The sequence below is a fragment of the Scleropages formosus genome, chromosome 20 (genome assembly GCF_900964775.1).
Source record: "Scleropages formosus chromosome 20, fSclFor1.1, whole genome shotgun sequence".
NCBI lineage: Eukaryota > Metazoa > Chordata > Actinopteri > Osteoglossiformes > Osteoglossidae > Scleropages > Scleropages formosus.
Genome location: NC_041825.1, coordinates 16054800 through 16080049, shown reverse-complemented (window position 1 = coordinate 16080049; position 25250 = coordinate 16054800). Strand labels below are relative to the sequence as shown.

The window sequence follows — 25250 nt, the reverse complement described above, 5'->3', positions numbered from 1 at the left end:
TGTGTGTGTGTGTGTGTGTGTAAATTCAAGGCACAGTTTATACCAACATACTTTGTATGTCAGTAGTCCAAACTTGAGGAAAAGGCATTCCTTAAAAAAACATCACTTTTTAATAACTTAAAAAAAAAAAAAATCCATTACACACACCTACAGACTACCATGAAGGAAGATCTGTGAGATTGTGCTGTATGGTAGAGTTGTGTAATGTAAGTTTCCTCACATGGGCTATGTGAGGAAAAATAATTTGAGAAGCTCACACATTGCATTTAACAGTTTTACCCTATTGAGCAGGAAAAAAAAAAAACTGAAAATTCATTAAGCTCCCCAAATCATTCTGCAGTAGGTGAAATTAATGTTTAAGTACTCCAAACCAATCAACTTCTTTTTGAAACACCCAAACTCCAAAGTTCATCCAACAATTGTACTAAAGAAACAAGGGCATGGTTTTGCTAGATGCTTTATTCACTGACAATATTGAATTAAAGATATTAATCTTCCTTTCACTGGCCTGCAGTGAAATTCCAGTACCTGTGGGTTTTTGGTGCGTCAAGATCAACACAAAATTTTCAGAAGAATATTCTGACTCACTTTGACGAAAAGGAATACATCCTGCTTTCATATGATGGCTTGCAATTCATAGAAAAGCTTATGTGCACATACTACATTTTTGTTTGAAATTCCCCTGATTTCTAATATCTTGCTGCATAATTTATCAGAACTTTATTTTTTAAAAACCTCTTCAAAAGTTTCTGTAAAGTAGAAAGCCACTTATTCATAACATTTTCTACAACAGCCTAATAAATGGAAGAATGAAAACCGTTTTGAAGGCGGCATACTGCATGAATTGCATACGTCATATTCAGTCTGTTCAGAAAAGAAAGACCTAATATTCTTTCTTCCTCCTAATGGAAATTCAGTAACAGAAAATTCCACTAAAAGTACCGACTCAAAAAATATATTAGGTATATTGCATCTCATCTAGCCACCTCACTTTCCTCTCCACTCTTCTTTCTTCTCAGTCACTTTGCTTGGCAGAAGCTCTAAATACACTCACACAAATTGTATTTCTCTGAGATGCATGTCGCTTTGGAGAAAAGCATCTGCTAAACGAAGAAATGTAAATGTAAACAATACATAGTACATTAAAAACAGGGACATGTGGGACACAATTTGTTCACCATTAGTCTGGCTAATAAAGGGGTCACAGCAAATGCAGAACACCCTCACAGAAATGGGAAGAAGGTTGTTCGCAGGCAATACCCCCAACACTGCTTCCAGGGATAAGAGTGGAGGTTGTGCAACTCAAAGGACCCAGTTTAGAGCTCTGCTGTGGAATTCAGGGATGTTTTTTGGCAGGGCACCAGCCAGTTTGTGGATACAGGTGGCAGTGGACCGTTTTAAACCTGGAGAAAGTACAGAAGTGTTCAAGGAACAAACCAACATCTACAATAATCAAACCAGAATTTCAACATGCAGGTTTACTGATATGCACCTCTCCCGCCCCCCGTTTTGAGTCCATCCTACTGATCACATGAACACACCAAAGCAGAGCTCCTTTAAGCTGCTGCAATTTCCCAGCTGGTTGGAGCAAGTGTGCCTGCTTACCGAGAAGGGTCCTCTGCCAGGGAAAAGGCCCCACCAATACTGACCACATTCCTCCCGTTCTCATATCCACCATAGCTGAGGGTCACCTAGAAAGCAAACAAGTTTTTATGCCATCAGGCATCCTTTCTTCAACAAGAACCTCCCGTTTGCCCATATAATTGTTTAAAGTAAACTAATACTAGCATTTAATAATCCCTTCACAAAACCACTATGAAGCATTTTTAAGATAGTTCACTAACTAAGGTTTCTCAGAAAATGCTTGATATCTCCTTGCAGAAAGTTTTCCAGACATATTTTTTTGACACAACCTCTAATTTGAGGTTGGCACACCATTAAGACATTCCATGGCTGACTTGAATACACCCACAAATTTGATGACTTTGTCCATATTCTACAAGCTAGAAAATTCTTCGAAAATTCAACAGATGTAGGCTAAGACAGAGAATGTACCCTGTTAACACTCAAGGGTGTAATCTTATGATGTATACTTCATCCAGTTGTCAACTGAGTATTGTACCTCAAGGTTTAAGGCTATTTCCAACTGAAACATATGCAGCAAATTTTTCTAGGAAATGAATGTTTCTGCATTTATATAACAATTATTAACCATTCCCAGATTAACCAGATCATGGAACAGGTCTAAAGTTTACGTTGCACTTCACCTGAAATGAGCAATGCTCAGGTCCAGGTGGCACAAAGGTTAAAGATTGATGCAGAATATACCTGTGTTCTAGAACTAAACAAATTCCCTCAGAATAAACTGATTTGTGCTGCAAATCCATTTTCTACCATTAATCATATTATGATTTTTTTTTTTTCCCCCTTGATCAACACATAGCTGTCTTAGGGTAGCAGAAGTATGGAGGAAAAATACTCTTGTCAAGTTGGGAACATCTGAAATATCATTGCCCAGATTTTCAACCCTTAAGACCTGACAAAAGGCTACCCCAGCACTCATCATTAATCAGGATGTGCTCCTAGCACCTTTGTGTATACTATGCACTGTCCATCATGAAGAACCAGCTTTGTGTAGCATCTGTTACTTTAGTGAGGAAAGTAACTTTCAGAGTGAGGAAAAGAGACTACAGAGCAATGAGAAATTCTTCAACATATCCTACTCAAGAGGACTGGTTGTGGATTTCTGCTTCAAGAGCTATAGTCTTTTTTCCCCCCCTTTCTTGGTTATGGGCAGCAAGCAGTACAGTGGTTAGAGCAATTGCCTTGCAACTTAAGGCCCTGGGTTCAAACCCCAATTTCTGCTGCAGTACTCTTAATCAAGGTATTAACCTGAATTGCTCCAAGGTAACAGTAGCACAGCTTCTCCTTTTAAATCTAAACGTTCCAAGTTCAAATCTCACCTCCTTTTGTAGTACCCCTGAGGCAGATACTTTCTCCCAATTGTTCCAGTAAAAATTACGCAACTGTATAAATGGGTAAATAAATGTAAATACCTTAATGCTGTACGTTGCTTTGAAGAAAAGCATCAGCTAAATGAAAAAGTAAATGTACTATCCAAACTTCTCAGTTGCTTTGAATAAAAATGTCAACAAAATAATGCAAACAGAGCACAGAATTACATAGAAAAGGAAAAAAAAAAAAAAAAAATCATACTGGGGAAATGCTAATCGCTGACTGAAGTGCTGCTTTTTTCAAGATTGCCACTCAAGTCATAGAATGAGGATATTTACTTTGTGATAACTGCATGCCATTGGTTATGAGAACTTAAGGAACTAATACTCTAATGGAACTGTACATATTTAAAGACAGGATATTTGTTTTGCTTCCAGTATTGTATCTTAGAAGTTCATGTGACTCATTCCCTCATCGCTTTCTCCAGCATCACCCAAGTTGCACAATTAGGTGCTTGTGTTTAGGGTAAAGCGTGGGTGTTTCCTCAGTGTGACTGACCTGTCTGAGCACACTGTCACTAGGGAGCCTTCGTAGGTTTTCCAGGTGGGAATGGAATAGTAGGGAGTGTGTCATGGAGACCTCGAGCAGTGCCTCAATGATGTATCCCACGGTGCAGTCATCGGGCAGACGTATCTTCTCTGCTGTACTAATGAAATTTCCAAGGCTGCAACAAAGCAAATGCAACAAATTGAAAACACAGTGGTTTGTCATTTTAAACCACTTATCAAGAATGAAATTGCTCAAGATGCATGCAGCAAATATCAGTAAGGTTCAGCACAGATTTGATATATGATGGAGCAGTGGGGACCTTTTAGAGTGAACGCCTAACAGAACAGACCCAAACTCACCTTGCCCAAGGACTCATCTTCAGCGCTAGCCCTCGGCTGATGCAAAACCCTGCCCCACCAGTGGCAAACCAGAACTTTACAGACACCTACACAGGCCAGACAAATCAAGAGACACCAGTGAGTGTCCATATCAGGAGATACATCTCATGCTACCTCTAATTCTTATAGTGGCATAAAATTAGTTATAAAGCCAAATTTTAGTCACGTGCATTTCAGTTAGTGGTAGGAGGAAAAGTTGGCGTTTCAACATTAAATAATTTCTCTTACTGCAAACATCTCAAATTGAGTGTTGCATTCAGATATCTACACTATACATACATACATACATTTTCAGAACCGCTTGTCCCATACGGGGTCACAGAGAACCGGAGCCTACCCGGTAAACACAGGGCGTAAGGCCGGAGGGGGAGGGGACACACCCAGAACAGGACGCCAGTCCGTCACAAGGCACCCCAAGCGGGACTTGAACCCCAGACCCACCGGAGAGCAGGACCGTGGTCCAACCCACCGCGCCACCGCACCCCCTATATCTACACTACTGTACTGGAAAACATTTTTAAAGCACAGCAATGTTTTTGCTTTTTGGTTAGTGTTTCTGTTTTGAGCAAGACAAGTTTGATTCTACTCATCAAGGGGGGGGGGGGGCGTGATGGCGCAGCGGATTTAACCGGGTCTTGCTCTCAGGCGGGTCTAGGGTTTGAGTCCCACTTGGGGTGCCTTGCAACGGACTGGCGTCCCATCCTGGGTGTGTCCCCTCCCCCTCCAGTCTTACGCCCTGTGTTTCCAGGTTAGGCTCCGGTTCACCACGACCCCGCTTGGGACAAGCAGTTTCAGACAATGTGTGTGTGGTACACAATAGCGACAAAAGAGATGAGTGAGTGCAGGTAAAAAGCCACCCAGTATCACCAGTCAATTAGTCAAGGGAAACTGCCATATTATATTCACGTTAACTAGTGAATGAACTGTATCCACTTTAATGGAATTTGGTGATATTCCAGTAAAAATGTGCATCAGGAATACTAATATTTTTACCTTTGACAATAAAGGTAATTAAATCTTTGCAATGTGGAAATTCACCTTATAAATATAACTGAAGTTTCACATACTTACACACGGAAGCATACATTCAGTAACATGTTGGAGAGGACATGTCATTGGCAGAGCAAAAGAACTTAGAGAGGAATTGGCAGAATGGTCCATGAGACTCACCGATCCATCACCCTTTACTCGCTCAGCTGCCTCAATGGGGTGGTCTAGGCTGGGCCGGCCCAGGTAGACATCCTGTGTGTGTGAGTAGGAGGACAGCAGCTTCAGCAAGCTGGGCAGGATCACGTAGTTGTCGTCATCCATATGGCAGAACCACCTGTGACACAGCCAGAGTATGAAGCAGAATCCCAACACGGAGCCGAAAACTCCATCAATAAGTTCAGACACTAATGCCAGCATAGTAAGCTGGTCAAAAACCTGGACATTTGACAAAGTTTTGTCAGCAAAACACTCAGGATAGCTCCTGAATTGCACCCTATAGTAATTGGTATGGATTTAGTTTTTAGTAAGATAAGTTAACTAAAGAACAACAAAGCCACTCAAAATAAGACTAGGAGATTTATTGGATAACTAGAAAATGCATAACTAAGGATCTAAATTAACAACCCTTCGCTGCTTTTGCTACTTTGCATGGGGGTAAAAAGTCTGCCCGCATCACTTCTGTCCAAGAACCACAGTAACACAGCTGCCGCCACCCTGCTGGAGCCTTTACACTCAACTTTTTCTGAGACTCGATGAACTTGTCATATTCCACAGACATCTTGCAGCATAGTGCCTGTCGAGTGTGTGTTGCTGAGCAGTTGGTGTTGATCATGTTTTCTCCTATGCCCACAGGGAAAAAGGGAGCCAGGTTGAGGGAAACAGTATATCCAAGAACCAAGAAGTTTAAACATAAGTGTACAAGCATAGATTTCATTGTGAATCATGAAAAGAGTTTATTTTCTCCAGATTTTACAGCCATTATTTAAAACAGTCCACTTTCTTTACTGTAGTACAGACTGCCAAAATACCTGCTTTTCTTCTCAATTCCTTGTCTTCGCCATCTGTGAATATGAAGGTCTAGAGAAGGAAGGGGGGGAAAGCAAGCAAGTCTTAGGCATTAGCTTTCATTTAAAGACAGGAGGATTCCGGTAGGGTAACGATTTTAACATTATTTCTGGCCTCAGCAAGATGTAGGCTTCCTTTACGGCACAAAGGGTATCAATGAGACCTTTTGCCCCACTGGTGGATTTCAAAGACCAAAATTACCATGAAATACCTCCATCAGATGAAGTTTACAAGTAAAAACCGTAACCGCTCCTATGTCAAAAAACCTGATTTTGGTGTCTGCCCTGCCTTCTTAGTGCACAGTAGAACAGGCCACGTGCTAGCAGCCTGGAGGAGGCGATCAAAGGCTTCTGACAAAGATCTCCACTCCTAGATCAAACACAACCGCGGCATTCAGGACACCAGGCAAGCATAAATCCTTCAGGCAAGACACCCTCCGTGAGGAATGTGGACGCGTGCAACTTACGTTAGGGAGCGTTTTGTTCCTTTGTTTAAGGCTGTTTAGGAAAAAAGCCAGTGTGTCATTACCACTTCAGAGATTTATCTCCGGTCCACTCTTGCGTAGCATGGCCTGAAACAAGTCAGTTCCTATCCTCCTATTTTATGTAAAAAAAAAAAAAATCTTCTTTATATTGGCAATAGCAGTATTATGGGCAAATTCTTAAAACATTTTTTGCAGCTGAAATGAAACAAGAAAATGTCTGTCTTTTTACTGTTCCATGTGTATTTGCTATTTTAACTGGCATTTTCTCAAACCAAAGGTACAATCCCCAGATGAAAAAGAAAATGTATATATAGCATTTGTATTTTTTAAGAAATCTGTATAGCAAGCATAGGCTTTCAGTTCTTTCAGGGCATGTTTGTCCTTTACGGGGACAACACTTTATTCACTTTGGGAGAAGGCTCTCAGTAGCAGCACAGCAAATGTCACCTTGTCATATCCCAGAGGTAAAGTCTTGCTCTAGGCTTCACAGACTTGAATTTTAAGGCATTTAACCTTCTGCCTTCTCAGAAGGCCTTCATACGATCTGGAAATAAGGCTACGTACAGATGACATACAATATAGGCCTCCCATTAACAAATGATCTCCCCTACCCATGCCAAGGTCTCTCAAAACAAATGTACTTGATAAGAATGAGTCATTTTGCAGATGGGGGGGGGAGGGGGAATCACAGTGTACATATATAAAAGTTGCACATCAGTTAGAGGTGAAAAGCTGTTTCCACTTAGTTCTTGCCTTGCAAGTTCTCAAAACCGACTATGAACATGGTGTCCCAGCCAAAACCAGAATAGAAAAGCGATACCAAAAACTAAGCCCATGCACTGGATTAGTCTTACTAAATTATAGCACAGCATCCACAGCTCCTATGGTTTTCACATGCTACACAAGTTCTGCAAGCTGCTCCTAGATGAGGCTATATTATTATCCATGATAAACCTTACATACATTTAAGCTCCAGTGCAAACTTTGAAAACATAGAAAAAAGATCATGAAGCTCTTTGCACACCAGCAGATCAATGGCCCCAAAGGAGACAAAGACTGGGCAAATAGGAGCCTTCACTCATTTCAGTAGCACATGGGCCTCCAGGGCTCATGTTGCAGAGAACTTCCTCCTGAGAGACGTTTGGACCCCGCGACACTTCACTCAGCCAGCAGCTGCCACGCGTCCGGCCCCTGCACTTCCACTTCTAGTTCCTTTTATAAACACTTCCCCACGCCACCCAGGGGAACAGCCTCACTACCCCAACCCACTCAGTAGGCAAGAGAGGTACCAGGTTTCCATTTCATCTTTCACACACTGCACACAATAAGAATTGAAAGGAGTTGACAACACTTTATAAAGAAAAGAAAAAAAAAAAAAAAGAATCACTAAACCTCATTCTGGAAATTCATCACAACATTAAGTTCAGCAGAACAACAATTTAAGAATTTCTACAAAACTGTCCATACACGCAAAAAAACTGGGCAAGCACTGTTTGCATTCATAGAATTAGCAAATCCCATGGCTGCAATGTGTTCCAAACGAATTTCCAAATCCACCACTTTTGACGCAGTTTAGTACACTACATGCCACAGGAAACCATGTGCTTGGCTGGAATGACAGAAAGAATGAGCACTCCAACCCACACTTGGCCTTTTTCAACAGTGGAAAATGATGACTGAACAGTAAATCAGTCTTCGCATGTGTTATTATCCATTACATTTACTCAGCAGGAAACATTGAACAGCAGATGTTTAAAACGCACAAATTAGAAAACCAGCTACATGGCAAACAATTGTCAGCAGATGTTAGCGGCATGTCAGAGCCACATCAGTCCAGCAGAAACTTTTTCAAAGCACAGCTTATTCAAAGACACAGCTGGAACAACTGGAAGCCAGAAAATAATGCAATATCTCTCACACACACATTTTCAGAACCGCTTGTCCCATACGGGGTCACAGGGAACCGGAGCCAACCCGGTAACACAGGGCGTAAGGCCGGAGGGGGAGGGGACACACCCAGGACGGGACGCCAGACCGTCGCAAGGCACCCCAAGCGGGACTCGAACCCCAGACCCACCGGAGAGGAGGACTGTGGTCCAACCCACTGCGCCACCGCACCCCCCTATAATGCAATATTTTACACCAAAATAATTTATGTACCATTACACAATTTAAATAATGTTGTCCAAATTTACTTTAGCCCCAGTGGTAAGGGGTCATTAATAGAGACATAGGTTGCCGGTACAAATCCCTACAAAAGGCCACATCATAACACCCTTGTCAAAGACTCTTAAGGTCAATTGCTCCAGTAAAAATACCCTGCCAAACATAAATATTACTGTATATAAACACAGCTGACTGGTTACAAAAGGTGGCTGGTGCTGAAAGAAAGGTTTTTTTTCTGGGTCCCTACCTGCTCCTTTGCTTGGGAGATCCAGGTCTGGAAGAGCAGCTCTAGCCGAGACTTGTGGTATTTCTTTGTGGTTTTCACTGCAATAAAAATGTCTGTCAACTCCAGCTGTTCCCTGGGAGGAGACCCAGGCAAACCTGCTTGAGGAGCTCCTATGTTCAGGGGGAGAGGGGTGTTGTGTTTCCCAGTGGTAACTGCACCTCCAACAGCTAAAGATGAGGCAGGGGCAGCTGCGCCCTTGGCAGTCTGGGTTCCATCAGCCAGCACACCAGTGGTGTTCCCCATCCTTGGATTCCTGAGGGGAAGGTGGAGAACGACCGAGTGGTACTGCCGCCGTCCAGATGCCCCTCCTCGCCCACCAATTGTCCGGGAGCGGGGCTGGGGCTGCGGCTGCGGGAGCTTGCTTCGCCAGCGAGTTGGCTGCAAGCTAGGGATGAGCAGCAGCAGGAATGCACAGAAGGCCAGGGACAGCAGGAAGCAGAGCTTGCTGATGCCGATGCGGGAGAAGTGCATTCTTCTTAACAGCCTCTACCTCCACCAGGGCCTGCCTCATATCGCCCACTGCAGTCCATCCTCCTCACACCACAGAGGGTCCTGCACAAATAAACATGGAAAAAAAGATAAAAGTGTTAGAGTCAAAGGACCAGGGTTTGAATCCCTGTCCTTTACTACTTATCCTGAAGTGACACAGTCCCAGCTGTGACCCGGCTGTATAAATAGGTAAATTGTTAAGTAGCTTTGGAGGAAAGCATTGGGTAAACGACTGAAAACAGTGAAGCATTACTCACAACATATAGCATAATCCCACTACTTTCCAATTAGTTGATGGATGCAGAACCACTAGTATATCAGTTTGAACTGAAGTTATGGATTTTTTTTTTTTTTTTTTTTTTTTTTTAATTCCCACAATGTACCAAGTCTTTACACTGCTATCTGAAACAGATGAAAATGAACAGTTTTTAGCCTCTCACACTAACTCATGGGGGCAGAAGATATGATTCCACGCAAACTACATCAGTGCCAGTTATTGTTATTTTCCACGGGGTCAAGCGGCTCTGAAACCGTAATAACCCAATAGCTGCGCCTCTCATTTCCGGGGGACCGAATCCGTTTTCTTAGTGCAAACGCGCCACAATTTTGCCAGTGAGCTCGAATGTCGCCCTTAATAAGGAACTGAACCTTCAATATGCGAGCAATTTCCTGCTTTCTATTTTCAGAATAGCGACCATATTTAAACCAGTAACAGATGGCATGTACATGTCAGCTCAAAACGCGGCTTCCTCAACCGCGTAATGGTCACAGAGCGGCTTTCGTGAACCTGGAAGTTTCAGGAAACATTATTTTCGTTTCAATCTATTGAGAACCTCTTGTTTTCTCTGTACGCGGAAAGATTGCAGCACGCTGGTAATTTGGGCTGAAAACACAACCGCTTTTTCAAATAATATTTGCCATTTTCCGCCTTGTTACAGGGACAATTAATTTCTTTTTCTCCCCCATTAGGCTCCAGAAAAAAAAAAATGTGAACGCAGTGAACATTGAGGCACCTTTCACGTAATAAAATAAAGTGTCAGAAACTACTTTAACTTTTTCTTAACAATGAAGTCACCTTCGCGGTGAAATGGCCAGATACGAATAAGAAAGAAAGGACATCGCAAACGAAGGGTTAAGGAACGGGATGGCTTTGCGGGTGATAACAGCTGGAGGAACAACAGAGACAGAGGCACCGGTGAGAGCGCGAGCTCTGTGTGGAAGCGCGCGGACACGCCGGTGCGACCTTCACACACACGGACCCACGAGCGCGAAGAAGGTGCGCGGATCTCACGCGTTTATTCCACCACCCCTGCCGTGTGTGTGGGTTCCCTTTCAAACACGAGTCTCCTCGGCTCATCCTCACACACACACTCCCCCCCCCCGACTTCCAGAGGCTCCTGGCATCAGTGCACACAAGTCAGGACTGAACTCACTGTCTCGGTAGACGTCACTAACAGAAAACTTTACAGTAAAATCTTAATCGCAGTACTCACAAGTCAACAGCGAGTCCCTTTTACCGCCGCGATCGCGGCAGCAACGCGAGTAGTGTGACGTTTGAGCTGATTTTTATTGATCCCCAGAGCTACGCTTCACGTCGCGATCCACGAAGGCGACCAGCAAATCACCTCACATCTATCACGATAAGCCTACTTTGCAGGTAAAAGGGAAAAAAAAAGATCGTGTTCGTTTATTGCCTCTTCAAATCGCCTAAACACTGAGTGCGACTAGGAGAGAGGGCGAGATCAGCCGTGGATCTCACTGCGGATCGTGGGGTGGCTGGATCTGTCTCGCCACTCAAGATCCGAGCTCACCGGTCGTGATCCCAGTGCCATCCTTCTTTTCCTTTTGTTCGTACTCGGCGTGGCTGTGGGTCCATTGATCGGAGAGCAGCGCTCGCACCCCGGTCATGGCCGAGTGCCGGTGGCAGCCTGTGAGTCACGGCGCGCTGCAGGGCTGCATGAGGACAGGGCGCTCCTGCGGAGGACGACCGGATCACACCGCGTCTCCGCTCATCCCCTGCGCCGCTCTCCAGATCGCACACACGGGCTTTGTACGGTTAACCCTGTGTTTGTGGTCCGTCGGCAGAACGGCGCGCTTTGAAAGTCAGCGCCCTCTACCTGCCGCGCTGCCGCGCACTGCAATCCATTCGCACTTGTTTGATCATCTTTAAAAGAAAAAAGAAAAAAAAAAACCCTAAATACGCGTGCCTGCCTAGGTGTGGTCGCACTACGCGAAACTGAAAGAGAAGGGCGGAGCCCCGCTTCGGTGTCACACAGCGGATTAACGCGTGATTACGCAATATTTGTATATCTGTATCATTAAAACGGACATGTCTCTCATACAGATCAGATGTCGTCATGCACTGCGGACAGTCGCTTTCTATTGAATTAGAAAACGTTTTCACTGCTAAATTCACCGTTGCTCGAATTTAATGGTTACCCACTTCTAATCCTATATAACTACGACGACCTCTCTGTCATTACACAACACATACTGGCTGAGACCGCTCGTCTCGAGCGGGGTCGCGGCGGACCGGAGCCTAGCCCGGCAACATGGGGTACAGGGGACACACACCGAGGACGGGACGCTGCGACGCCAGTCCGCCACAAGGAACCCGAAGCAGGGCTCGAACCCCAGCCCTGCCAGAAAGCAGGACCGGCCAAACCCGCTGCGCCACTGCGCCACCGCGCCCCCTACCTACACAATACATCATTTTTTTAAAAAAAAAGAAAAAAGGGGCGGCACTGTGGCACAGCAAGTAGCGCTGCTGGGTGGTGCGAGTGGACGTGTCTGTGTGGAGGTTGCATGTTCTCCCCGTGTCTGCGTGGATTTCCTCCAACACTAAAGACATGCTGTTCAGGTTCCCCAAAAGTGTGTGAGTGACAGAGAGTGTGTTCCACTGGTGTATGGATGAGTGACCCAGTGTAAGTAGCGTATCTAGCAGTGTAAGTCACCGCGGTGAATAAGGTGTGTGAGCTGATAACACTACAGAGAGATCATTGGAAGTCGCTTTGAAAAAAGCATCTGTAATATAAATGCAAGGGGCGGGGAGAGATAAACTAAAAAAGGAGGAGCTCCGAACCGACCTGTCGTGTAGTGGATGACTCTGATTATTCAGAAACAATCCTTATTATGACAACTTATGACATAAATGCTAGTTCCCATTAGTTCCAATTGGTAAGTGGCCGTAAACCCCTCTTTCTCCTGTTGTGATCACATTTAGAACACTGAACGTGCGACTAAACGGTACAAATAACAGTGGGATAGCGATACTGAATTATGCTGCATTACATGATCATAAACCAAACATTACCTTTCTTAAAAAGTACACTCATAATGAAAGATACCTAATAGTTCACTGTTTTCTGTGCCAAGCAAGTGTACGGTTATTTCATTTAGAAATAAAAGTTGTCTGAACTGCACCAGTTTACGCAGTGGTGGTAACTAGTCAGATAAGGTTCTGTCTGTGTTTGTGTTCAATGAACCGCCTCTGTGCATAAAGAATACCATCAATTTACAATTCCCAAGAAACTTTAACACATACTTATTAAAATCGCTGCGTCACAAAATATAATTATCTTTGCATTGCTAGTAAATGCGTTGCCTGCCTGTATTATGTTTCTCCATAATTCAATTGTTTTATTCTCAGTTCATGGGGGGGCGCGGTGGGTTGGACCGGGTCCTGCTCTCCAGTGGGTCTGGGGTTCGAGTCCCGCTTGGGGTGCCTTGTGACGGACTGGCGTCCCGTCCTGGGTGTGTCCCCTCCCCCTCCGGCCCTACGCCCTGCGTTGCCGGGTAGGCTCCGGTTCCCCGCGACTCCGAATGGGACAAGCGGTTCCGAAAATGTGTGTGTGTGTGTGTGTGTGTGTGTGTGTGTATTCTCAGTTCTGAAAACCTCGATGTCTGCATTTTAGCGCAATACCATGTTGACTGCTCGGCCACTTGTGGCCGCTAGGGGGCTCTCTCGCCACTATGCAATTCACAACTCCATTGTGTTTCGGCTGGTGTAGATATAGAAATACTAGACCGTATCGCAATATTCTTATTAATGTATGTTCATTCTGGTCAATTTATATCTGCGCAAGCAGAATACCTTTGCTCTCTGACATAGGAACTTAACTGGGATCAAGAGTCTTGGTCCTCACTGGACAGCTTCGTCAGTCAGATATGGTGTGGAGCTTGCATGGGGCTTTATATGCAGCTAATGGTGTAATGTGTACAGGGGAAAATGGTGGCACTGGACTAACTGTCTGAACCGTGTAGCGCAGAGCTAGAGTGTTGATGACTTGCAGCTCCCCCCCCCTCCACATCACACAAAGTTCACTAATACCCAATGCAATCATCGCAGTGAGAAATATAAGCACACTTAAAAGAAGTTTAAAGACAATATGTTGTATTTTTCTACGTTTAAGTGTAGAAAAGAGCAGAGCATCAGCTGTCACAGGTGGAAGTGGAGGTGGAGGGTGATGAAGAGGCAGCACTTCAGCGAAGGGCTCGCAACTGGTGGATGTAGAAGGTGTGGGATCATCATGTACAGCTTGTTCACCTTCTCGTTGCTTCTTTTACACCGTCTCCACTCTTTTGGAACAAATTAAACCACCGCTTACTGTTCGCAGTTGCAAGCGGGTGATGCTTTGGCACGCAATTTGAATTGGTATTCGAGCCATTTTTTGTTTCTGAAAAATGAGTATTGGTATATATCTCCCATCGTTAGCAAAGTACGTCACTCAAAACGTTGTCTGTGTGTAGATGTTATAAAAAAACACTTACACCTGACAGATCCGCACACAGCGTGCCGAAATATATGAATATGAATAAATTACGTTTTTTAATGTCACGTTAACCCAATTAACAAAAAATGGACAAAGCTGCAGAGGAAATTGGCGTGAAAAACTGCAAATTAATCGGAAAACCTTTACCCAACCACACCCTTCACCCTTTTTCTAATACATTATTAAAACGTTTGCATTAATCATATGGTTTTCATTTGGGTAAAGTAATGTTTAGAAATAAATACGTTACTAGTCTACAACCACAAAATATGTCATTATCGTTGTAGTCTTATTCGATATCTGAGTGCATGTGTATATCATTTTACTGTCATCAAAATCGAGAAAAATTTACAGAACGTGAATTTGAACGCTGTCACAGAAATGCACAGCGGAACGACACGCCAATATTAGCGGCGCTCTGCGGATTCCGCAGCGGCGCCATGACGCACGTTGCTACAGACGTGCGCGCTCCCGTAGCTGTGCGTGCCCCTGTGCCCCGGATGTGTTCGGGAGCCCAGTTTCTGCACAGACGGAAAGGAGGAGATGCCTCTGCCAGTGCAGGTCTTCAACTTTCAGGTAAACTAACAATCCACACAAAGAAAACGCGTCTTTGTGACAGGTACGTCGGCAGACACTTGTCGGAGGGAGGCAGTCCCGGTGCTGCTTTGTCCCCGTGTGAGCGGAGTTGCCGGGCCGCCGTTGCGTTGAGAGAGCAGAGCAGCAGCCCCGTCGGCCGCGCGTACCCCGACGGCAGAGAAACGCGGAGCGGCTCTTCAACTTTCGGCAGAGTTGCAGCTCGAGCGCCTTCCTCGCGGGCCCTTTTTAGCTGCATTGGGCCGTTGCGTGTCGAAAATGAGTCCCGAAAACACGACGAGGGGGTTTTTGTTTGTCCTGTTACTAGTTGCAGGAGTGGCGTCGGAGGGGGATGTGTCACCGATGATGTGCCGCGGGTGTCCGTGTCAGTTTGAGCTGCTGGACAAAATAAATGTCACTACCGCCATCCGTTGTGGAGGGCAAGCGAAGCGGAAGCGCTCACTGCGGGGAATTGATCTCTCTCTCTGTTAGTTTACTGAACGTTGTCGGGCAACATTTGTAAGCTGCGGCGCGTGCTTCTTTTATTATTATTCACTTGACTCCTTGTCCAAGGCGACTGTTATGATCTTACGTTCATGTCAAGCAAAGGAGTGCTAAGGTCGCGAGAGAGTAGTTGAAAGAGGTGATTAAATTCAGGCTGAAATATTAGTTGCAGCAACACAAATCATGTAACGTACAGCTGAGGTGGACACGCAGCTGTGGCCGTTATTTGGAAGAAAGAACGAAGAAAGGAGTCAACAAATTGTGTTCACTGCAGTCAGACTGTTAATTTTCAGAGGTTAAGAGCACAGTGATGATGTGTGGAGAAGAAGATGAGTATGAAGGAAGAGCCGAGATTTCAGGAGTTCCAAAATGATGAGTGAAGAGTGGAGCTGGTGGAAGGCCAGGCGTCTGATAGCGGACATGATGTTGGAGGAGGAGGAGGATGATGATGATGGTGGTGGTGGTGGTGATGGAAATTCATTCCACAGCTTGGGAGCTTGGAGAGGCTGGGCGATGCCTCTGTGTGTTTGGGGAAAGGAGACAGGTGACGATGGAGCGCAGGTGACCCGTAGGACCGTAGGGAAGGGTGACAGTCTTGAGCAAGTCAGTGGCTGTGCTATAAAAAAATAAACATTTACTTTTATACTCTACATATGTAAACCAGCATGTAGTTGCATTCTTCTTGAGGATGGCGTCTGGTTAGTTGTGTGCATCTCTCTGAAAACGTGCTAAAATGTACCACAGACACGGTTTCCGTCATGATGTAGCTGTGGTAGCAGCCACTGGAATGGTGTACATTCGCAAAACCTTGTTTTTTGCTCATTTTTGACCAGTGCACTTGAAGTATTTCAACTGAGTGTAACAATATACAATAATATTCCTTACTGAGATGGGAGATATACACACCAGTTTTGTCTCAGTACTGAAATAACTGTTTCACATGGATGCTACTTTGACACACAAGCTCTCATAAGTCTTTATGGTGAGGTCTTCTAGCATAGCTTTTTATATTCACATTTATTCATTTAACTGATGCTTTTCTCCAAAGCGATTTACAATGTTAATCTACCCAGAATTACTTACCTAACCCTGGGTAATTGTTAATGGAGCAACTGAGGGTAAGTACCTTGCTCAAGGGTACTACAACTGGAGGTGGGATTTGAACCTGCGACCTTTGGCTCCAAAGGCAGCGGCTCTAAACACTATGCCACTAGCTGTCCCTAAAACTAAAACTACCATTGATGCGTATTTTTTTTTTTTAAATCCTCCCCACACGGAATGTGGGAATTTGTTTAATTTACCGCGTACCAACATCTGGCCTTAAGCTTACAGTTATGTTAATGCATTATACGAACAGGGCCATAAATGTTTCCAAGGTGTGTTAAGAGGCCCTGGAAGGTTGAGGGACTGGGAGCAGATCTCATGTGGAGTGGAAGGTCCTTCACAGCCTTTCAGCCATGACAGAGACTGAGAGATGAAATTTTAGTGTCTATAGAGAGAAGAGGCACAGAGTGTAGCAGCCAAAGGAAGAACACTGGTTTTGTGGTAGGTGGGAATTGCTTGTATTATGTATTGAGATGCAATATTGTCACAGCTGTCATATAAAATGTTGGATAAATTGGTGCCTTCCGCTAAGCCTGATTTCCCATCGATTTTGTTGGACAGTCATTTAGAGAGCGCTCGTGGGAGACTGGCGCGAGTTTTCACCGGTTTGGTTGTTCCTGTCTGCCTCACTTGCCTGTTACGAAAGAGCTATTTGTCAGCGGTGAAGGAGGTAGAAATGACAGAAATCCTTCGTGCTTTGCATCCTTCTCAGTTTCATCCTAAGGGACAGGCCTTCGCTAACACCAGTAGCTTTGACCTATTCCTCTGCTTATCCATAGAGCTCAAGTAAAGCATTAAGCACAGCAAAAGCTGCATTTTATAGAGGTTCAAATAAGAACAGGGTGTTTTCATGCATTACAAGTTGATTTCGTAGTCGTGATTTCTAATTATAATTAAAGTAATTAATACAACAAAGTAATTATTTGCCGTGAACTTTGTCATTTACCTATGCATGCTTTTTCTTTTAAGGGGGCTGTAGAGCCTATGCAAATAGATGCAGACCCTCAAGAAGATCAACAGAATGCACCCGAAACCAACTATGTTGTGGAAAATCCAACATTGGTATGCGGTATCTTATGTATATCATGTATCACATAATCATAAGGTTTGTTATGATCAGACTGGATGTAGTACCTGTTGCAGTTTTGCATGTAAACTGCTCAGAAGCATCTGAATGACTTCCCAAAATTTGCTAAATAGCAACTTTATGAAGAAATGTATAGGAGACACTTGCATACAGTGGAACTTGCACAGCTTGCATTCTTAGTTTTTACTTATTTAAAGGGTAGAGTTGGAGATGTTTCTTAAGTCAGAGTAAGAACCCTCTTCCTCAAGGGCACAACAGCAGGGCTGAATGAACAATACGGTTACAAATCCAGGTCACTGTGTTGCCTGTTGCACTTAGAGATATTTTCATACCGTATATATTATTAGCTTACATTCTCCAATGATTCATCTCAGTTTAGTATTCAGAAAGCAAAACACCATTAGCTTTGGTGGTCTGGTGTTTCATTTTTTACAATTAAAAGCATCTTCATAACATTTGATATTCATTGTTCGAAAGGGCAAGCAATTTTAATTGTGCCACAGTAGGATTTTAATTTCTCACTTATCAGTGCAGGATGTTCATATACAATAAAAACAAAATATTTTACATTTCCTAAAAATAGTCACAGAGAAGGAAAAATTCTGCAAAGGCACTGTGGCAGTTTACTGTATTTATTTAGGCATTGGATAAAATGTTCTTGATAAGAATAGTTTCTTGCACCATTGAAACCAGAATAGTTTTTTCTCATTGCAGTCAAAGCACATGTAACTGGCCATGCTACAGATGTGCTGAAGGTAACATAAGAGCGTATTGGAGAGCTATCATGTTGAACATGTTGTCTGCTGCAGGATCTGGAACAGTATGCCTCCAGCTACAGTGGGCTGATGAGGATTGAGCGCCTGCAGTTCATCGCAGACCACTGCCCCCAGCTCCGCATTGAAGCACTCAAGATGGCCCTGTCCTTTGTCCAAAGAACCTTCAATGTTGACGTCTATGAGGAGATCCACCGTAAATTGACAGAAGCTACAAGGTACCGAATCTGAGCTCTAAGCGATCTGTTGTGTGACCTGTTGCAGTCTTTATTTACCATGCAGCACATAACACTGTTCTCACTGTTGTTTAAATGTAAATCACAAGTTGTTAATCATTTGTACTTTAGAAGCAGTCCGTGAGAAGTTAGCTGAATTGGAATTTGGAGTCGAGTTTGACTTTGAACTTGTTGGGCAGTAACGCTGTTAACCAGACTTGCATAATCCATGCACAGGGATGCCCAGGGTGCGCCGGACGCAGCTGCGGAGGGGGGGGCAGAGTTACCTGCCCTCGACACAGCATGGGCTGAGTCGACTAGGAAAAAAGCTCTCCTCAAACTGGAGAAACTGGACACAGACCTGAAGAACTACAAGGGAAACTCCATTAAGGAGAGCATCAGGTGTGTGGTACATGTGGGTGTGTTTGTGCTCTTCGTTATGTTGCAGAGTCAAATGAGGGGCAGTGACTGATTAGTGATGACATATGGATGTTGTGTGGGTATGATCATCTGGCAGCTATGCCTTCATTTGGCCTGCCCCTTATGATTTGTGGAACATTATTTTCTTCTGTGGTGCACCTGTTTTTATCTTGACAGAGTGAGAACACCTTTAATTTTCATTTTGTAAGCCTTTATGTGATATGAGAATGGAATAAATTGGGAATTGACAGTATTGCTGTTGTATTTTCTTTAGGAGGGGTCACGATGACCTTGGAGATCATTACTTAGACTGCGGTGACCTCAGCAATGCCTTGAAGTGTTACTCCCGTGCCAGAGACTACTGCACTAGCGCCAAGCATGTAATCAACATGTGTCTTAATGTAATCAAGGTACTGTCACAAACCCTCCACCAACTTTTTGCCGTGCTGTGCTGATCTTAGGCATGGGTAAGCAGTTATCCATGTCATTGTGGTGCTTTTTAGAATTTTTGCTTAAGTTGTGTATAATTAAAATATTTTAAAATTCCCTGTAACTAAATTAGCTAAGTTTGTGGCACAGATTACTTATGTATAATGACAAACAAGTGGCTGTGCTTAAAATAATTCTTATTATTTAAACACACTGTTACTTTAAAATTCCATTTTCCTAAGAGTTTCCGTTTCTTGGATAAGCACTCTTTTAAAAAGCTGTTAACTGTTGATTTATGGCTTATGATTGAATTTTAGATGTAATGCTACACCCTGAAGTATGTTTGAATACTTTTTTGTGTGTGTAGGTTAGCGTTTACCTCCAGAACTGGTCCCATGTACTTAGTTATGTCAACAAGGCTGAATCCACTCCAGAGATAGCAGAGGTATGGTCATGTCGCATAGCTTGTTTCAGTTAACTTTCTTCAGTAATGGTTATAGGTAATATTCACTTAACAACCTCTTTTCATTAAATTCAGCAACGAGGAGAAAGAGACAGTCAAAACCAAGCAGTCCTCACAAAACTAAAATGTGCTGCAGGTAATTTCCACCGAGCTGGATGGGATGGGGTTGTCTATTTGCGTGTGGTGGTGGAGTTTAGCGATGGATTTTGTTGAGAGTGGTCTTTTGGCAGAGGTTTGTCAGGTGTTGTAGTTGGTCATCCTTGCAGCTTCCTGATTGTCGTTCCCACCTCTCCTGATCCAGGACTGGCTGAGCTTGCCTCTCGAAAGTACAAACAGGCAGCAAAGTGCTTCCTCCAAGCTTCATTTGACCACTGTGACTTCCCTGAGGTGAGGGGCCCACCATGCAACCCAAACTCCTTTCTTGTTGTTCTTTTTACATCTTCCTTGGGACAGGTGTTTTCTGAGAGACTTTGGCAAGTGAGAAACATAGTCGATTTTATGGAGATCAGAGACTTTTTTTTTTTTTTTTTTTTTAAATTTTCATTTGCTTGGTTGACATTTCTGAGTGGAGTAAATAGCCATGCTCAAAATGCAGTTTTTCACAGTGGCAGGACAATATTAGTAGGTTTGACCTTGCACACTGTAGCATGCACACTTCTCTGTGGTCCTAATGAAAATGGTGTTATCCCTTGCAGCTCCTTTCGCCCAGTAACGTAGCGGTGTATGGTGGAATGTGCGCATTGGCTGCTTTTGACCGGCAGGAGCTGCAGAGGAATGTCATCTCCAGCAGGTCAGTCCACTGCCATAAACTACAGACACAGTTCTTTGTAGCAGCTGAACATTAAACATCCAGACTGGGAACCCTGCCCTCGGTTAACCTCTGATGTCCTGGTCTGTCTCAGCTCCTTCAAACTATTCCTAGAACTGGAGCCTCAGGTGCGCGACATCATCTTTAAGTTCTACGAGTCAAAGTACGCATCCTGTCTCAAGATGCTGGATGAAATGAAGGTGGGTGGAAGGGCTAGCTCATTATTGCTTATTCTTTAGTTTGCTCTGCTATATTTCAGGAGTGTGAGCTTTTAACTCGTATTTATTTGATGCTTTATAAAAGTGGTTGAAAACGAGGCGGGAATTGTTCTGCTCAATTTTGTCGCTATTGTTTTGTTCAATATTAAGAATGCAATCCCTAAAGCTGTTGCACCTCTCTGTGAGATTGGATTATTGTGCTATACTTTTTCAGGCAACCACAGTAACAAGATGAATAATTCTTAAATTAGTGGCTTAGTTTTCAATTAGGTAAAACCATTTTGGCACACATTATTTGAGCCTCATGTTTTTCATCACTTGTTTTCCTGAAACTTACAATGACCGTAGAATTGTCGGTCTGCGAGACTCAACCTGAGCTTTTGTGTTCGAAATGGCCAGCCGTCTTATTGTTTGACATTGGTCACATATCGCACCTCTTTTCCTGATTTCTTTTTTTTTTTTTCCTTTTTTCCCCCTTGTGAACGGTTTGGACAAATGAACTGAAAAACTTTGGACTTTGATCTTTTGGGACGCAGGGCATCGCTAAACATGACATGTTATACCTTTAAGCTTGTGTATGTCATAACCTTCCTGTCAATACTGTCAATGACATAAGGTGACTCATCTTGCTGTGGCGATGTAACTTCTCCTGTATTAACCTATCAAATTTCAACTGGATCAAAGATCCTGTTGTTTCAGCGTTCTTTCAAAGTGTCATTTTTTGTCAAATGCGGATGAAGCATCATTTTTGCCCCCTCAAATGCACAAGCTGCATAGTGTCTGTTACACTTGCTTCAGCTTCCTTATGTTGGCTTCAGAACAGTGCCTGCAATTCTGCAAATCATGTTGCAGGGTTTGTCGTAAAACGTTTCTTATTCTGCTACCTGTTGTGAAGAGAGATTCCTTTTCTGTTCAAATTTAGGCCTGTGTTCTTTGCGTGTGCACATATGTAAGCTTTTTTTAGGGATTTGAGAGAAATTCGGCTGTCAGTATGGTAATGCCTGTCTTGAACATATAGTTACATTATTTTTCCATGTAGTGCATTTCTGTCCTTTTTTACACATTATCATTGTTGTGAAATGTTTAAGGGCTTGACAGTACGTACTATGCTGGCTTCTTACTTTATAAACACAATTGGGACACAGTCTGCTGAAAACTCTAACGAAAAATCATAGTGAATTACTCTCCTTAAAAGCTTGATGTCCGTTGGTTAGGTTTGGTAATCGTGACTATCGTACATATAACAAAGATACCGTAAGAATTTTTATTTTAATCATTTTGTGTCGAACTACATTAAAATTAAACAGGTTTAAAATGACTAATAAAAAATACTTTATCTGCACATAATCCTGTTCGAGACGAATTATTGCTAACTTCATCACATAAACTTGTTCAAGGTAGACCCACACTCTAGTACTGTTTATGTGCATTCGAGTTTCATGTGCTGTTCATAACACTGCGAATCATTATACTTCTGTTAGCATGATGCTGCTGTTAGTGTTGTTGAAACAGTGCATGTTGTGTGTAATGCTTCTTCCTCAGCCACAGAATTCAAGTAAATGCATCACTGGATCTTTTTCAGGATAATCTCCTACTAGATATGTATTTGGCCCCCCATGTGAGGACACTGTACATGCAGATCAGGAACAGAGCTCTCATACAGGTACAATATGCTTTCTTCCCTCTTGTTCTTTGTAGCTGTACATCTGGTTGTGAGGCTTGGGAGCTGGCTACCTTATTTTGCTGCTGGCTAGCCTAATAGTATACTAAGCTATTTTTTTGAGTCTGTACATTTTAGGTTTTAAAGCATTTTATTCTGTTCTTCAATCTGTCTTTTTATCCCCTTTTTTCCCTTCTGCCATTAGTATTTCAGCCCTTACGTGTCGGCAGATATGAACAAGATGGCACTGGCCTTTAACACCTCAGTGGCAGCTCTGGAAGACGAACTGACACAGCTAATTCTCGAGGGACTGATCAATGCCCGGATTGACTCGCACAGCAAGGCATGGCCTCTTCGTCAGCCCTTCCCATTGTCCTTCTGCGTGGTTGCGTGGTGTGTGCATTTCCATCTGAGATCGGGAGGTTGAACATTTACTAATATGTGGCCTTTTCTACTGTAGATCCTCTATGCCAGGGATGTAGACCAGAGGAGCACAACGTTTGAAAAGTCTCTGCAGATGGGCAAAGAGTTCCAGCGACGAGCAAAAGCTATGATTCTAAGGGCTGCCGTGCTGCGTAACCAGATACACGTCAAGGTAACCGGGTCCTCAGGGTAATGTCTCTTTGCACTGATTGACTTGCTTTGCTCTGTGCCTTGTTCTCACCTGCACTTTCTCTGTAGATACAAGTTGTCTGTAAGCGCAAGTGTGGAACCAGAATAGGTTTTTCTGTCTATAATGCAGACAATGGTAGTTTTCAGTATGAGAATTGGTGCTGGACCTGCGCATACAGACATCTTATTTTATAGCCCCTTTCCTCTAAATTTCTTTTGTTGTGACTCGGTTTTTGTGTCAGTGTACACCCTTACCCCAATTTATAAACGTAATGCACTTCTTTCATCTGCTCATAAATTCAATTTATGTGAATTAAGGCTTAATTTACCATTAAACAGGAATGGAAAATTTTAGTTTGGTTTGAGCCTAAAAAAATTACATCAATTTTCATGCAGATATACTAAATTTTCATTAGATATATAAATGAGGAAAAACATGTTTCAGCACTTAGCACTGGTTGTCCTAACACGACTAAGAAGGTAGTTCTCTCAATTTAAGTACCTCATCTGGATTATAACCTAACATTGAACTATTTCCCAAATACGATTTGTGAGGAAATTTCGCCACAGCCATTAACAAAACCAAAAGTATTGAGTGTTTTCCGTAAATCAGCTGCTTACAATACAGAATACACAGAATATAGAATACGCAGCTAGTCTCTTGTTTAGGGAAGAATTGGACGTCATTACATGAGTACTCCAGGCAGGAGATGGTGAGGAATGAGCAGCTCATACTTTAAGGTATCAAAGTACAAATTGCATTGTTTTAAATGGAAATCTTCTAAACGGGGCAAGGGTGTAATTTCCCAGATAGCTTTCTTTTTGTTAGATTGCCTGCTTATTATAGATGCTGTAATTAAGAAATTTACATTGGTTAAGGACAAATCTAATGTGAAATTTAAATTTTGTACAATACCTGTGCTTTCATAGAATGTTGCATCATTATGATGGCCCTGCATGGTTAAAAACAGCAGCGCAGTTGCCTTTTACTTTTGTTGAGCCTGATTTTTTTTTTTTGCTTCAGAATGGCGTGCTTTGTATGATCACTTTTCTGTACAGTGTGACTTGTATGGACAAATTTTAAAATGCTTTGCTTTTTTCTTTTTTATAGTCTCCACCAAGAGAAGGTAGCCAAGGGGAACTCACACCTGCCAACAGCCAAACACGAATGAGCACCAATATGTGAAGAATCCCTACCACTTGCCTCTCCTGTGAGAGTTCACGGGGTTCTGCAGGTCTCACCCCTCGGCCCTGCTTACTGTCTGCTTCCCTGAATCACAAACTGAACACTTACACTTCAGTGGGAAGATGTGTTATTTAGATCAGATGTGACTTCTGCTCAAAACCTTTAATTTGATTTGTTGCATACAGTATCAAAGCAGCCATAACTCCATATTGGTTCTAAAAAGCACTGCTACATTTAGTGAGTTTTCTCCCACACTGATCATATTATGTTCATTTTTGGAAAGCATCTATAGGAAGTTGAGGGTTTGGGTTTTTTTTTTGTTTTTTTTTTTTTTTTTTTTTAAAAAAAGCTTTTTTTTTTTTTTTGTTGCCTGTAGAGAGTCCTCTTGGGCCCAAACAGTCACATACTTTTCATGCTTCTATGAATGTGAGATTGTTCCATGGCAATATTAATCCCTGGAAAAAGAAGCATTCTTGGCATTGGCATCATTTCCCTCTCAGTGCAGTGGTGCTTACAAGTAAGGTACACTTTGTAATTGTTGCGAGAGACAGAGGAGACTATATACTGGAGCATGTTCAGAGTTAGCTATACAGCAAAAACGTTTAAATTACACACTGGCAAATGATGAAAAGAAAAAAGTAATGGCTCTTAAGACTTACTGTGCAGTTGTTGTTTGTAAGAAAAAAAAAAAGGCACTTTCCTTTGTATCTTGTGACAAATTGAAAACATCAACCACCTTAACTGAAGTAAAGTGCAAACAAATGCACCTATACCATTTTTGAAATTTTGTCAGAACCCCCAGTACCATCCATTTGAAATTGCAAGTACCAACTAACGCCTTATTCAAACTGTTTGTATAAGGATATATTTCATAAGCCTTCAAAATAAAATTTGTCTCTTAGCCTAATTTCATGTGAGTATTTTATCTGAGGCTAGTCATTAAAAGTTAGAATTTTCCAGGGCATTGTGTATTGTGTTGTATTGTGTTGTATTGACCTAAAAACATTTAATGTATCCATAGTTCAGTACACAATTTAAAATGCA

At 42.9% G+C, this 25250-nt stretch overlaps 2 protein-coding genes across 6 annotated transcripts; one reads left to right on the top strand and one right to left on the bottom strand.

The window, feature by feature from the left end:
* Window positions 1-441: 441 nt before the first annotated feature.
* On the bottom strand, window positions 442-11628 carry rfng (RFNG O-fucosylpeptide 3-beta-N-acetylglucosaminyltransferase). Of its 3 annotated transcripts, none has more exons than XM_018761352.2 (9): window positions 11142-11628; window positions 8855-9445; window positions 5921-5969; window positions 5630-5732; window positions 5073-5226; window positions 3864-3949; window positions 3514-3679; window positions 1606-1691; window positions 442-1403 (listed from the first exon to the last, which is right to left on the bottom strand). In XM_018761352.2, exons 2-9 carry the CDS (start codon window positions 9362-9364, stop codon window positions 1337-1339), a joined length of 1221 nt encoding a protein of 406 aa, XP_018616868.1. In that variant the 5' UTR covers window positions 9365-9445; window positions 11142-11628; the 3' UTR covers window positions 442-1336. The 3 variants fall into 3 exon arrangements, with proteins under 3 accessions (XP_018616868.1, XP_018616866.1, XP_018616867.1); XM_018761350.2 differs by having other exon boundaries at window positions 11194-11628; XM_018761351.2 differs by lacking the exon at window positions 11142-11628 and adding an exon at window positions 10876-11042.
* Window positions 11629-14647: 3019 nt separating this feature from the next.
* gps1 (G protein pathway suppressor 1) lies at window positions 14648-24544 on the top strand. Of its 3 annotated transcripts, XM_018761414.2 has the most exons (15): window positions 14648-14730; window positions 17305-17397; window positions 18232-18413; window positions 18648-18812; window positions 19105-19240; window positions 19627-19704; window positions 19798-19858; window positions 20024-20109; window positions 20418-20512; window positions 20625-20730; window positions 22331-22411; window positions 22614-22751; window positions 22869-23003; window positions 23690-23761; window positions 24132-24203. In XM_018761414.2, the coding sequence occupies exons 1-14, from the start codon at window positions 14698-14700 to the stop codon at window positions 23735-23737; spliced, it is 1437 nt and encodes a 478-aa protein (XP_018616930.2). In that variant the 5' UTR covers window positions 14648-14697; the 3' UTR covers window positions 23738-23761; window positions 24132-24203. The 3 variants fall into 3 exon arrangements, with proteins under 3 accessions (XP_018616930.2, XP_018616929.1, XP_018616928.1); XM_018761413.2 differs by lacking the exon at window positions 23690-23761 and having other exon boundaries at window positions 24132-24544; XM_018761412.2 differs by lacking the exon at window positions 23690-23761 and having other exon boundaries at window positions 22869-23020; window positions 24132-24544.
* The last annotated feature ends 706 nt before the right edge of the window (window positions 24545-25250 follow it).